This window comes from Equus quagga, chromosome 11 (genome assembly GCF_021613505.1).
Source record: "Equus quagga isolate Etosha38 chromosome 11, UCLA_HA_Equagga_1.0, whole genome shotgun sequence".
NCBI lineage: Eukaryota > Metazoa > Chordata > Mammalia > Perissodactyla > Equidae > Equus > Equus quagga.
Window position 1 is genome coordinate 83,644,557 of NC_060277.1, and position 15,524 is coordinate 83,660,080.

General features: G+C 37.3%; 2 protein-coding genes across 13 annotated transcripts in view; one reads left to right on the forward strand and one right to left on the reverse strand.

Moving 5' to 3' along the window:
* The window catches only part of TRIM37 (tripartite motif containing 37), a 142,863-nt gene extending 131,032 nt beyond the window's left edge, over positions 1–11,831 (forward strand). For 3 of the 12 annotated variants that reach the window (XR_006890581.1, XR_006890583.1, XR_006890584.1), the window contains one exon: positions 762–897. Coding sequence is in view for 8 of the 12 variants with exons in the window: in XM_046675245.1 (XP_046531201.1) it covers positions 762–978; positions 11,664–11,716 (270 nt within the window). In the remaining 4 variants the exon portion in view is untranslated. Of the gene's footprint in view, positions 1–761; positions 979–2,113; positions 2,283–6,731; positions 6,859–7,854; positions 7,925–11,663 lie in introns of those variants that run through there. The other 9 variants (XM_046675247.1, XM_046675245.1, XM_046675246.1 and 6 more) reach the window with 9 other exon arrangements.
* Positions 2,553–15,524, reverse strand: part of PPM1E (protein phosphatase, Mg2+/Mn2+ dependent 1E) — a 165,898-nt gene continuing 152,926 nt past the window's right edge. The window contains exons 2-4 of the mRNA XM_046675257.1: positions 14,322–14,440; positions 6,726–6,925; positions 2,553–3,745 (exon numbers count right to left, since the gene is read on the reverse strand). Coding sequence (XP_046531213.1) covers positions 3,512–3,745; positions 6,726–6,925; positions 14,322–14,440 — 553 coding nt within the window. The 3' untranslated portion in view covers positions 2,553–3,511. The remainder of the gene's footprint in view (positions 3,746–6,725; positions 6,926–14,321; positions 14,441–15,524) is intronic.

Sequence of the window (15,524 nt, forward strand, 5' to 3'; positions counted from 1 at the left end):
TTGATTTATTCTTTTTTTAAAACCAGAAAATGGAGCTAAACCATGAAGCCTAAAATAATAAACCCAGGTGTCAAAGTAAAACAAAGGCATAAACAGGACTATAGCTCAATTCTTTGAACTTATAAACCTTTGCATTTTGTCCAATCAACTTAGCTGTTTATTCTCTAAGTTTTAGATAGAGTTTCATTGACTTTCCCCCTCTTTTGAAGAATTTAGGTCCCAAGGAGACAGATTCTTTGAAACCCCAGGGTTATCTGGTAAATTACTCTACTCCACATTTAGAAACTTGTTTTCATCTAAAAAGCACAATGTTTTTATTCTCTGTTATGTCATAGAATTCATTGAAAAAAAATTTAAAGATATAAGCAAGATAAAATATGGACAGGGCTTCCATTTTCTGGAAAATACTAATTGAACCTAAATATGACCCAAAATGGAATAAAATGAGGATCACTGTGGTTTTAAGCAGATTTGTGTATGAAAGATTAAAGCTTTCCGTTAAAAAAAAAGAAACTAGTAAGTTCTGCATTTCTTAATATAGTTCCCTTTTAATAATGGAATTTAAGTATATAAATGAGTAGGTTAATTAAATCAAATAATTAAAAGAGGCATTATCGGATTGTTATTTTAAACAATAGTAAGCACTCTGATAATATAAATTACTGTCTCGGGTTCCCTTTTTGTATCAGTTAATAGAAAACAATGAGCTAGAAGAGGACAGTTTGGAGAAACAAAAATTAATTGGCTTTTCCTACCAATAGCTCTGGAGACCGATAGACTTCCATTCACCCTCCAGGCACCAAACCAGACTACACAACCTCCAAGGGCCTCAATGCGCTGCTTTTCATCCTAAACAGCAATGCAATAGAAAGAACCAAATAATTGGCTTCAGGATTTATTCATCTACCTTAACAGTAAATAACAGATACAACACTCATCAGCTCCCTGGAAAAGTTCTCTTTATTTCTCCTTTGGAAGGTGGGTATGTTTGCTAAGATAATGGTGATAATTATAATAAGTGAATCTTAATTAATAACTAGAAAACTGCCTGTGGCACGTATCCTAATAGAACAGACCATACGTACCTCTCTGTCCGGTTTATGTGGCTTCATTAGTTCAACAGCTTGGCCCTTTCTCACAAGCATAACCTGGGAATCACCCACCCAAGCCACATGTAGCATGTTGCCTCTGATAAAAGTCACCACTCCTGTGGTCCCACATCTTAAGCTCTGAAAATAATTTAAATAAAACTACAGTCAGTAAAAATAGACATCAAATTCTCATTGAGAAGCAATTTAAGTTAATACAGACTTTTCGGTCAGGAGCTAGACTGTTAGTAACTTGATTTCACAAACAGCAATTCTCAATGCATTTTTATGTGCATATATGTATGTGTGTGTGCACACAGAGATCCATTTGGTCTATGATATGCAAGGCAGGGATGATTATTCCATTTTATATACAGGTAAGAAAACTATGGCAGGTTATGTGACTTTCCCAAGGGCAAGTAAGTGATTACTACACGAAACGGAACTAAAATTCTTTTTCCTCCTGATCCAGTGCTAAATCCACTATATCAACCCTTAGAGTAAAGATTTCCGTATTCTGTTCTCTGTTTTGTTACTGACCTACTATATGTTCAGGGGGAGAGTCCTAGCTTTACCAGATAAGACACAAAGCATCTCATTGGTACACAACAAATGCTCCCATATCCTAGATATTAACATAGGAGCCAAGAGATAACATACATTCCCTGGAGTGCCAGGATGCTTATACCTTTAAAAAGAAAAAAACTCTACAATAATTTTAGGGACCTTTGCTTTTGGAACATTGCATAAAGAACTAACAGCATGGAATTTCACCATAATAGCTCAGTACCACTGTACTTAATGCTCTTGATACTACTATACTAAAATGACATCTCCATTTGACATGAGTCACTACCAAATGAACATGACTTTCTGTTACTAAGGACTTGGCCTAAATTAGAACCAATGCGTCAAGGGTGGTAAAAGGCCCCTTGTATCCAAAGAGAAAAACAACTTCTCATGTTCCCTAAATAGGAAAGTTTGTTATAAATTCTCACCCACCAATAAAATGTCTTCCCACACAGACTGTTCAAAAACTCAGCCCCCTGGAACACATGATAAAGACACTGCGACGCATATGCCCTGGGGAGAACAGGAGGTAGGGCTGCTTCACAACAGGAATAGCTGCTTTCTTCCCAGCAGTTAGCAGCACATGGAAGCACAAGAAGGAGAAAAGTAACTGCTGAGACAAACCTAAATTATTCAAAAGAAATATTGGCAGAACTGAGAGACACGAAGATCCCTGGCAAAGCAAATGAGGTGAACATGGTCAGAAAAACCATAATTTTGAGGACACAGAGGATCAAGAAGACAAAATTATTCTCTTAGTTTCGTGTTGGTGCTTACAGATCACCTTTCAGGGGCCAGGTCTTGTCCTCAGTCTGAATGACAGCCGGCAGCTCTGAGGCAGGCAGGGCGAATCAGTGCCGGCCCTCCAGAGACTCTGGGAACGCCCGAGGTCAAAACTGTATTTTGTTTTCTAGCCCCACCTACATATGTAGATCCTAGTGGTTTCTGTTGTTGGATTTGCATATTGATATAAACCTGGGGTGTGGGTGGGGAGACATTTCCCTTGCTCAATACCAAATAGTTCTGAATTATTGTTTCATTAATTCCAAGCCCCACTATTACTGTGTAGCATAACTATGAGATCAAAGAAATGCGTTAAATGATTACCATGTTCTCTTCAAGTCCATTTCAGAAAGTTAATGTTTAAGTCATAGAGCAGGAGTGTTATTTTCTGTGTTTATATAATTCTGTAATTACTTTTAAAAATTAAAAATTACTCCCATTCCATTGGCCCCAGTTAGAAATGAACAGAAAGTACTGTAGTTAATTATATGTCAATGCCCAGAATGATAATTAGATTAAAATTTTGACGTTTAGATCTCGACACAGAGTCCCTGTCATTCATTCAGAGAAAACCTTAGGTCTGATTCACCTTAAGAAATCAGGACATGAGCTCTGACTGTTCTTCCTGTTAAAAGAAAATCAGTTCAGAGATCATCTAAGGATTCATTCTCTCCAAGTAAATTTTCCCTCAAGAGATACACAGCAAAACACTGCCAACCCATTTAGAACCCAGTGTATGGGAGTAATCCCAGCTTCCGTTTCTTTTTTAGACCATTGTTTTAATCACCACATCCAGATCTTATCAGCAAAATTCTGCTTAGAGAGATGGTCCTGGTATGAACCAGACAGGCAATGGTGGATAAGAAAGATAAAACTCACCTGCCAGGAGTGGATTGGCTTTCTAGAAAATTATAGCTCGGGAGTTTCTATACAGTACATCATAGCACCCCACTAAACCTATTCCTAAAGAGGGAATTAGTCAAGGATACAGTGTAGAAGAGAACTTTAAATAATGCCTGTCCCAAAAGAGAAAACACAAAATAGCCCTTTAACTACAGACCAAGTTGAGTTCAGCTAGTGCATTTGTGGCTAGAATTTATGAGAAAGTGGCGTACCTCCCTGGCTGCTTTCTGCACAAACCGCTCATCGGTGACCCGGAAGGCCCGGCACAGGGCCTCAGCAGGATCGTGGGGGAACATCTCCTGGCGTACTAAGTTAACATGCAGGTGAATGGAGGCATAAATGGCAGCATCCACTCCCCCATGGCCATCAAACACTGCAAAGTAAGCTTGTTCTTCCTGGTCCTGTCAACAAAAACACAAACAGTTTAAGGGAGGTATAGCATGATTCAAATGAGCCATTCCCCTGCACTGTTGCCCATCCTGCACTGCATTTGTCACCCAGAGAATGAGACTAAATGTTTCCCTTTTCTGACATGCCTGATCAACTCCTAAAATGCCTGCAATGTTACGGCATCTGTGTTTGCACACCAGAACACTGGAACACACCATGCCCAATTAGCTCAGGCTGAATTGCCCTCTCTCTCTGTAAAAGTTGTTGTCTTGTACCATGGAAACCACCCACATACATTTGCTTCAAAATTGCTGTTACAAGTTGTGAGGAGGAGGAGGAGGAAAAAGAAGGTATGAGGAAGAATTGAGCAAAGCTGTTCTGGATTGAGTATTTTTTTCAGATGAAACTATTTTAATAATAAAATTAGAAACTGAGAACAATAGGAAATAATTGATCCAGCACGAGGCCAGTTACGTTAGGTTGTTTACAGAGATAGTGAAAGCATACACATACTTCTAAACTATAATGTCTCCATAAATCATTCCTGGTCACACTGAATTCTTACCATACGTAACAGAGTCTCTAAACTGGGTAGCCAAACTTGAACCACAAATGTCCAAATGCCCTGTAACCTCTTTGCCTTGTCCCCAATCCAAGACTTAGCTTAACATTTCCTTGCCTCCCCCCCCCCCCCCGCTTGAAGAGCTGAGGCAACTGCCAGAGGAGGGTCTTCCAAACCTGTGCTCTGTCTTGACAAAGCAGAGTCACAAGTTTACATCTAAACCATTAAGTAGTTTGCTGCTTCATCTTCACCTCAAGAGTTTAAATCCCAAAATGAGTACTGCGTTAGTACAGGTAGAAATTCCACATGTCAAGACTTTTTTTCTAGAATTGTTTAATCAGTTAATCTTCAATGGCAGTATAGATGGTGTAAATTAAAGTATTTGGATGTTATCATTACTCTATGGACATTTATGTTTGGTACTTCTGTAAATGTGGTATATCAAAAAAAACCTTTTTCAAAGCAAAAATATACCTGTTGTTTTAGTAGTCCTGCCCAATCCCCATGACAGAACAACTCATCCCTTAGGAGATCTGTGACTCACTGAGCTCTCACTGGGTCCTGGGTTCCCTTTAGGCAACAGAATGGAATGACTTTCATTTGCAAAGCCTTTGACTTCTTCCTTGGGCTGTAGGAACTCAGATGAGTCCAGGCCCTGTCTTTCAAAGTAAATCAAATATACAAAGTAAATCATATAATTTTCTTGTGTTTGTTTTCTCATCTGTTAGGTGGGGATGAGTTGGCAGTAATAGCTTTATGGGAGCATAAGACTATAACTTTAAACAGTGTAAGATTGCTGGGGAGATTCTTAAACAATATAGCATCAGAAGAAACAAAGGAGCCAAGTGGATCTCTTAAAAAAATTAGTACAGTTTCTTAAAAAAAATACTGTCTTCCCTGTTGTAAAGATAATGTATGTTTATTTGGACTAATAAAGAAGTGTAAATAAGGAAATAAATATCTATAATCCTATCATCCACAGATAACCAGTCTTTTTTCTATACATATAAATTTTTAAAATAAAATTAGGGTCATTTACCATATCATATTCCCCCATGTCATTAAGTATTACTCAAAGACATTATTTTAAATGGATATGTACTATACATCTTAAAAGCATGTTATAGTTATCATTCCCTACATGTAATGATTTAGATCATTTCCAATTTTTTATTTTTATTATTATTGACAATGTTGTATAAAACATTTGTCACACAAAACATGAATGTAAGACTTCTGCATTTCTGTTTCCTTATAATATAGAATTAAAAGTGAAATTACCAAAGGGTGTGAAAATTTACAAGGTTTTAAGTATGTGTTGCCAAATTGCCCTCTAAGTCCATTTCACTATAGCAAGATAAGTCCTTTCTGAGTTAGACCTTAGAACTAATTTTGAAGCAAAATGAAACCCAACCAGGTCAACAAACAGCAACAGTGCTCTCAAACCCGAGTACACAGTCTTCAAGTAGGTGTCATGATACAAGATTTGTTTATCACACAACGGCCTTTTGGGTTACATTTGCATGGGCCTGGATGGTAACATTTGGAAACAAAGATATCAGCTGATCTATCTTTGTAACATAAGCACCAATTACAACACACCATCACTGCTTATCCCACCTTGACAGTCAGCTAAAATTTAAATTTAGCTGCTAAAGGAAGGAAATATTGAGCTTTGTATAAATTACTGCATTGTAATTTCTAAGTTACGGACTTGAGTGAAGAAAAAAGGCAAGTGACAGGCAAAGGAAACAAACCTACCTCTGTTTGCATTAACATAATACAGTTAATAGAAAAAGAAGAGGAAGATAAGAAAATGGTTATTAAGTTGACAAGGCTCATATGATCCAATTTGTCAGTCACAGAGATTCATGAAATGTAATTCCAGCTACTTTCTGATCTCAGAAACCAAGATTTAAAAAAGAAAATCACATGAAATCAGAAAACTGTTTCAGGCCCAAATTCATCCTTTTGTGTTTTGTGTTGCTTCAGCAACATAGTAACGTGGGAACTTAATAAACAAGATTTGATCATACTATAGAAATAGTTTCTTTTTAAAAAGAGCTTTATTGAGATATACCAGGGTTTTTTTTTTTCCTTGTATGTTTATAGAATAGCTCTGGAAGGTTACACAGGAAACTGGCAACTTCCCTTGCTTTCAAGGAGGGTAACTGAGTGTCTGAGAGACAAGGACGAGAGAGAGATTTTTATTTTGCAGTTCTGAACCATGTGAACACATTAACTATTAAAAGTAACATAAAATAAATCGTTCCTTTTCTATTTTCTAATGCAAGCAAATCTGTGCCACTTTGCCTTTAGTCCTACTGCAGCCTATCAGAGTATATTAAAAGTTGTCCCGTTAGAAAACAGGACCATGAGGGTTTTTTGTGTTTTTTTAATCTCATTAACTTTTCTGAAGTACCCTTTACCTCTAGGTTGAAGAGCATATTAAAGTCAGGAATGCAGACATGTTTGTCCTCCATTTTCCTGCGCATGTTCTTGATGGCATGGATTGAGGTCTCGTAATAAAGCTGGGGTCTCCTGCGGAGAGGGAAGTCTTTCACCCAGCTGCAGCAAATCTCGTGTAGTTTGCTGAAGACAGAACGGGCCAACTTCACTGTCTCAATCTCTGTGAAAGAAACACAGAAAGAAACACAGAAACCCCCAGTGAAGAGCCTTGTAAAACAGCTTTTCACCTGCCTGCTTTGTAAAGACAGAAATGGGTCACCTTAGTCAAGCTCCTCAACAGAAGAAATTCCTCCTTCTCAAGAAAAATGAAATGTTGCTTCTGAAGAGAGAAAATGACAACCTATCTAGAAAATCATCCACTAAGATATCCTTATGTCATGAGGAGAAAACCTCTGGCCAGGGCTGGATCTATTCCTGGGCTGGATTTCTTCCAGCCTGTGAAGTGCACTGGCCACTGCTGTCTAGTTCTGGACACTGGGCCCTTTGTGTTGGCTGCCATGAGCATCCCTATCCTTAGAAGAATGACTGAAATACGAACAGTGGTTATCCAGCTAACTGCAATATGAAAGGCCTATGAAAACAGATCATTTCTTTATAAACCACAGGAATAAGAAGAGTTTACCCTAATTACCATTTGTCTTTTCTCTCTCTTTCTTCCTGACCTCTTCCTGTCCCTCCCTCCAATTCCCTAACTTCTCTCCTGTAACTGATCATAATTTGGAACTAAAGTACATATTTTTGTTATTTGATGTTTTTTAATTCAAGTTTTAGGCAACAGCTTAAATAATTCAGCCAATAGATCAACAAATGAGTTAAAAGTTTTATGTTTCTTTAAGGAAAAAATTCGTTAAATTCTATGTGTGTAACCTTGGATAGAAAAGGGAGATAGCAGTCAGAGGATTCTTCACCCCAGACTATTAAGGCTACTGCTTGACCTATTAAGTGGAATAGACTAGCTGACTTCTGAGGCTGACCTGCATCCCTCAATGGATGGACAGGTGTGTAAGCCTTTTAAGCAACACTGAATAGTAGTGAAAAGATTGTCTTTCACATCGTCTCCACTCAAGTTGTCCTCTACTCAAATTGCAGCTATTGGAATAACCAAGCAGAGATGTGGTTTTCTCAGGCCAGTATTTTAGAGGTTCCTCCTACATCCCAGGTAAAGAAATTTGTAATTCTCCAAATTTTTTTTTTCACTAAGTCAGATATAGCTTGAAAGCCTGAGAAAACATGTTGCAGGTAGCCAGTGAATGTGCACGCCGTCTCCAATCTGGAACACAGATCCCAAAAAGAGACTCTTTTTTTATGTGTTCTAGAACAGCCTGGAAACTTAGATTCCCATTTTTTATTCCTTACCTGGCCATTGCTTAATTTGTGACTACATTTACTAGTTTTCTTATTCAAAATTCTTTTCAAAATGACTATATTCAAAAGCTGATCTCTCGGGGCTGGCCCAGTGGCTGAGTGGTCAAGTTCGCGCACTCTGCTTCGCTGGCCCAAGGTTTTCGCCCGTTGAGATCCTGGGCATGGATGTGGCACTGCTCATCAGGCCATGCTGAGGCAGCATCCCACAGGCTACAACTAGAAGGACTCACAACTGAAATATACAACTATGTACTGGGGGGATTTGGGGAGAAAAAGCAGGAGAAAAAAAAGATTGGCAACAGTTGTTAGCTCAGGTGCCAATCTTAAAAAAAAAAAAAAAAAAAGCTGATCTCTCAGGGGCTGGCCTGGTGGTGTACTGGTTAAGTTTGTGTGCTCTGCTTTGGTGGACCAGGGTTCACAGGTTTGGGGTCCAGGTGTGGACGCACACCACTCATCAGGCCATGCTGTGGTGGCATCCCACATACAAAATAGAGGAAGATTGGCACAGATGTTAGATCAGCATCAGTCTTCCCAAGCAAAAAGAGGAGAATCAGCAGTGGATGTTGGCTCAGGGCTGATCTTCCTCACCAAAAAAAAAAGAAAAAAGAAAAAAACCGATCTCAGCATGTTTGTCATTTTTCTTTGCTTATCAACATAGTACAGGGTGGTAAACCATGTTTTGTAGCTTTTTCCCCCTTGACATTTTTTTAAATAATTCAAAGTAAGTATTCAATTAAAAATAAAGCCATTTCATGTTAACATAAATATTTTTATGAAAATTGTATTTCCCCAAACAAAAATATTTGGTGAGCTCGTGGCACCATTTGCCATTTTACAAATCTCTTTAATGTCTGACTTAATAGAAGAGAGCTGTAATTTTTTTTTAATAATTGTAGGTGCTTGACATTTTTTATAACTGAAAATCAAGGGTACATTTGAAAGAGAAAAGAAATTCAAAGAACAAATACAATCTGAGGATGTGTATATAAGAGGGAAACAAGCCAATACACTTCTAGAAGAAAATGTAGGCAGTACACTCTTTGACAACAGTATTGAAAGGATCTTTTCAGACACCATGTCTTCTCAGAGAAGGGAAACAATAGAAAGAATAAACAAATGGGACTTCATCAGACTAAAGAGCTTCTTCAAGGCAAATGAAAACAGGATTGAAACAAAAAAACAACCCACCAACTGGGAAAAAATATTTGCAAGTCATATATCTGACAAAGGCTTAATATCCATAATATATAAAGAACTCACGCAACTCAACAACAAAACATCAAACAACCCAATCAAAAAATGGGCTGGAGACATGAACAGACATTTCTCCAAAGAAGATATACGGATGGCCAATAGGCACATGAAAAGATGCTCATCATCGATGATCATCAGGGAAATGCAAATCAAAACTACACTAAGATATCACCTTACACCCATTAGAATGACAAAAATATCTAAAACTAATAGTAACAAGTGTTGGAGAGGTTGTGGAGAAAAAGGAACCCTCATACACTGCTGGTGGGAATGCAAGCTGGTGCAGCCACTATGGAAAACAGTATGGAGATTCCTCAAAAAATTAAAAGTAGAACTACCATACGACCCAGCTATCCCACTACTGGTCTACCCAAAGAGCTTGAAGTCAGCAATTCCAAAAGTCTTATGCACCCCAATGTTTATTGCAGCATTATTTACAATAGCCAAGACATGGAAGCAACCTAAGTGCCCATCAACAGATGAGTGGACAAAGAAGATGTGGTATATATATATACAATGAAATACTACTCAGCCATAAAAAAGAACAAAATCGTCCCATTTGCAACAACATGGATGGACCTGGAGGGAACTATGTTAAGTGAAATAAGCCAGATAGAGAAGGGCAATCTGTGTATGATTCCACTCATATGAGGGATTTAAAAATGTAGGCAAAGAGAAGAGATTAGTGGCTACCAGGGGAAAGGGGGAGTGGAGGGTGGGCACAAAGGGTGAAGTGGTGCACCTACAACACGACTGACAAACAATAATGTACAACTGAAATTTCACAAGATTGTAACCTATCATTAACTCAATAAAAATTTGTTTTTTAAAGATTTTATTTTTTTCCTTTTTCTCCCCAAAGCTCCCCAGTACATAGTTGTATATTCTTTGTTGTGGGTCCTTCTAGTTGTGGGATGTGGGACGCTGCCTCAGCGTGGTTTGATGAGCAGTGTCATGTCCGCGCCCAGGATTTGAACCAACGAAACACTGGACCACCTGCAGCGGAGCGTGCGAACTTAACCACTCGGCCATGGGGCCAGCCCCTCAATAAAAATTTTTTTAAAAAGAGGGAAACAAGCCAATACAACCCAACATTTTGATTGTTTTGAGCAATTCCAATCTTCTGTTTTTTTGAAAAAAGACCAAAAAACACCAATTGCCAGAGACTATCTCTTTCAGCCAGCAATTACTATTTGTATCATTCCAATCCATCTGGTCTCTGCAGCAGTCTAGTCCCCCAAATGTAGGGTGTGCATTTGACTCAGTCACAACAAAAGATTGCAAAACAATAAGTAAATTCAGAAACTGAGGGAGAATGGGGTGGGGTGAAACAAATAACTGATATTAACTATCAGGATGGTTTCCAGTTCTCAAATAGTAATATAAATATAGTATTCTTTGGTTTATATATTACTCTTACTATATAGACCTGCACTGTCCAATAAGGTAGCTTACTAGCTATATGTGACTATTTAAATTAAAATTCAGTTTTTTGGTCACATTAGCTGTATTTCAAGTGCTCAATAACTACATATGGCCAGTGGCTACGACGTTGGACAATGTAGGTAGAGAACATTTCCATCATTGTGCTGTCTATTTGGATGGCACTGGTGTAGACAGATTAAATTGGTTAGAGGAAGCAATACCAGCTTCCTCTAATATTTAGTAAGCCACTGGATCTGTCCCTACCCCCTCCCATTTGCTCCTTCCCTTATGTTCCCATTTCACTTTGTTGACACATCTATTATAGCTCTTACCACATTCTGTAACCATAGGTAACATTTATTGGGTATTTGCTACATTCTGTGTCTCTGGAACATTTCACAAACAGGTAAAACCATTCTCAATCCTAGGTCTGTCTGACTCTAACACCCATACTCTGCATTTCCCAAATTAGACTACAGAAAGAGACTGTGTCATTAATTTAAATCCTTTTGATGTTGCTCAATAGAGTTTTAACAGAGGTCTTTCATGTTTCTTAATTCCTAGTTATTTAATTTTACTTGCTATTTTGAGTCAGAACTTTGCTTTAATGTCTTCTTTGCCACCTAGCAAATATTCCACTTTCTACTAGGAACATTTCCATCTCAGTCCATGTGCATCTAGGGGTAAAACGTGTGATTCCGGTCTAGACAATTAGAGAATCACATTCCTCTGGCCATAGTGATTGGTTCAGGAATGGAAATAATCCAAGCTGGGCCAATTAGAGTGAATCCTGTGACTTATGTAAGAGCAACTGAGTAAAGTTACTCTTCTTTCCCTGCTTGATTTGAACCTAGCAGATGAAGACCTGGCACTCCTCGAAGTCATCTGGCCACCACATGGAGCCTGAAAATAAGTGATGAAAGTGAGTACAGCCAGGTTCTGATGACATCATGTGAAGCTGTGAATCCAGCTGTGTAGCCCTTACCTTGAAGGGTAGCCAATAAATTGTTCTGCTGAAACCAGTTTGAGTTATGTTGGTTGTCACTTGGAATAAAAAAATTCTTGAGTGTGCGTTAAGGGTAAATGCTAGATTTTGGCTTGAGTCAAATTTTGTTCTCCAGTGTCCAAGATGTATCCATGTAGTTCTACTTTATTAAGTATATTTTTAAAATTAGGATTGCATATTGAATTTCATCAATTGGTTTTTTGGATGTCTTTAGAAATTATCCAGGTTTTTTTCTTTTAACCTATTAACATATAAATTAGGCTAATAGACTTCCCAATATTTTTGTTTTGTTCCCTGCTGTTTCCCCAGCATAGTGCTAAACTATGGTAGGCCCTCAATAAAATACTCATCAGATGAATTAACTATTGTACTCAATATACAAATATTTTACTTAAGGTTTTTTACATTGATTAATGACTGATCTATTTCCTTTTTTAGTTTTGTCTCAGGCAAGTTTTCATATTAGTGTTATGCTATGCAAATTTTCCTTCTTTATGCAATTGGATAATTCATTTTAAAAAGTGTTGGGATTGTCTTTGATCGTTTGAAAATGTTCATCTGTGGAGTCACCTGTTCTGTCCTTTTGGGAACGTGGCTCCTTGACAATCTTCTAACTCTTTCTTCTTAGGTAAAGTTTGTTAATTTGTATTTTTCCATAAAATACACATTTTCAAATTAGTTTACACAAATTTTTCCTAATTCTTTTCATTTCTTCTGTATTAGTGATCATTTTCCCCTTTCTGTTTTTAATTTTTACATTGGAATATTTCAGATTGATTTTAGGTTGTCTGGCCAGGGGTTAAATCTGCCAAACTAAACTTGTATCAACAGATATGCAAAGTCGTTTAGCAAACATTCTGTTAGGGATGACAGAAACATGAACTTTAAGTTAAGAATTTTTTTTAAGTCTGTTTTTGGAAAAAACTAAAAGGAGAGACAAAAGCCATTTCAGTGGGGACTTCAGTGCTTTTAAGGCAGTGACGGCAGGCCTTGTTCAGTATGCTCCTTTCCCACTCTGATGTATGGATAAACAATACGCCCTGCAGAGGATCTCCTCAGTGCCGTTCACACTGAGTGATTTGGTTTAAATAATTTAGATTAAGGACTTGCAAATAGTTTAGAATTATAATAGATCATTCTGAATCACAGCAATGGCATGGAAACGTTACTGGGTAAACTTTTGGAAAAATATAAAATCAGAAGGACCAATGATACCCACCCAAAGAAACACCCTTAATTTCACTTTTGCTATCTTATGGGAGTTCAGAAAATTCTTCCAAAGTAGGCATGTAGGGCAACACTACAATCCTGCTACGTTAAGTATTCTCCTGCAGGGAATAGTGTAGAACATCAGTATATAAATAATTGCTGCTTGAAATGGAAAAATAAAATAGGGCGCGAAAAAGAGAAAATTGTCCAAAGTAGCAGTCCACCCTCTCACAGCTGTAAATTACTCATCAGTCGTTAATGTCATTGTACTGAGCTGGAACTGAGTCAGCCAGCAGCCTGGCTGCAGTGATGCAGAATTTAATGTCCCTCATCTTTTCATTACGGGGCTTTTACTTCATGCATCAGTACCAGAGGAAAGACCAATGCTTTGTAGCAGGAATTCCATCCAGCTTGACTCTGGAACAATTTGGTTCCAAGTGAATCAATTACTCTCAGTAAAAACAAGCAGAGGACTTTCTCCTTTGCCAGTTTTCTGTCAAAAATGATCTGGAGAAATAAAGGAAGAACGGAATGTTTACTTTTCTATCTGCCTCACATTCTTTGGAATCTAGCTACTCTGCTCCATTAATATATGCTTTGCTCGTTATGCACCATATTTAAAGGCAAATGCTTAGAATAAAGTGAAATAAAATTCCTTAACGATTTTGAGTAATAATTCCCTAATTTTTATAAAAATCAGTATTTCTGTAGAGCCTGTCAAGTACGTATAAGACTAATACATTACTAAATATGCCTTCATTAATAAGGCATCATAATTTGCCTGGAAAAAAGATGTACAATGATCCATGCAATTAAATCACAAGTTACATAAGTCTCATAAAGAGCTCTATTTATTTATTTGTAGATATAAAACAATATAATTAATAAGTTTTGTTATAGCTGATTTCTTGAATTTTTATGTCTGATTTTTTACTTGGATTCTTAAAGGTAAGCTAAAAATTTTAAATAGGTTTTGCTTAAACTTTATCTCTTCTTTTGTCTTCACATTTCTTCTTTCCATTTATCTAGATATTATTTATGATAATATCCTGTTATGATAATTTTTTGCTCCATTTACATTCACATATTTTCAAAATATATCTATTTTTTTCCTTTTCCCTCCTTTTATTGATTATTTTGAAAAAAAATTTTTTGCATTTTTTTCTCTTGCGACCGCTATAAAATCAAGCTGTGGGTAAACATAATTAGATTTAGTATTTTGCAGACATTTTCTGTGGATCACCACACATGAGAAGATTTTAATATTTTTAAACAAATAACGTAGAAAGGTACTCACCCACAGTCCCTTCTGTGCCATCTGTTTCCTTTGGTATATAATGTGCAGAAAGATCACTCTGAAGCACTTCGTCTGATGTGGCTCTAGCTAAAGCAGCAGCCAAAAAGGAAGGGCAGTTACTGAAAGAGAAAAAAAAAGGGCTATTTCAGTAAGATTTAGGAAACAACACATTTAACATTATTAATAATTATTTAATTAACATTGTCTCAAAGCAAAATTGTACCTTTAAATAATATTCAACACATTTATTGAGTGTATATTATGTGGTAGGCACTCTGCCTAGGCACTGGATATATATTGATGAATAACATAGACATGGCCCCTGACCTAGTGGGGCTTACAATCTAGTTAGAGAGACATGATAAGTAAACAAATAGGATATAACTTAAAATTGGGATAAGTTTTATAAAGGGAACAAATAGGTGATAGAGAATGATGGGGGGTGGATACCTACTCAGAATGGTCAGGAATGCCATGCCTCAAAGGGTGAGAAAGACTTGGCTATGTGGAGGTGGGAAGCTGGGAGAGAATATTCCAGGCAGAGAAAATAGCATGTATATAGACCCTTTCTGAACGCTTGGTATGTCTGGGGAGCTGAAAGAAGCCCAGAGAAAATGAAGTACTATAGTGGGTCAGGGAAAGTGGCAGGCGATAAAGTCTTACAAACAGGCAAAGGCCAGCTATATGGACCTTTTAGACCATGGTAAGGAATTCAGATTTTATTCAAAGTGCAGTGGGAAGTCACTCAGGACTGTGAGCAAGAGAGTGCCATAGCCAGACATATTAATTAAAATATTACATTGACAGCTGTGTCAAAGGAAATTGGAAGGGAACAAGAATGAAGGAGGGTGACCAAGAACGAGATTGTTGTAATCCAGGTGAGATGAGAAAGTATATTTTGGAGAAAAAAAAAATATAGAACTTGATGTTTATTGGATGTAGAGGTGAGAGAGAAAAAAGAATTAAGGCTGAGTCCTGGATTTTGGTCTGAGCAACTAGGAAATGGAGAAACCAGGAAAAGAAGAGATTTGTGAAAGAAAAGGTAAAGTAGAAAACAAGAGTCCATTTTAGCATGCTAAGTTGGAAATATCTGTGAGATACCCTAGTGAAGGTGTTGAATGGTTCATTAGATATTCTAGTGTGGAGCTCAGAGATGTTAGGAAATTTGGAAGTCATGAATTTATGGATGGTATTTGAAACTAT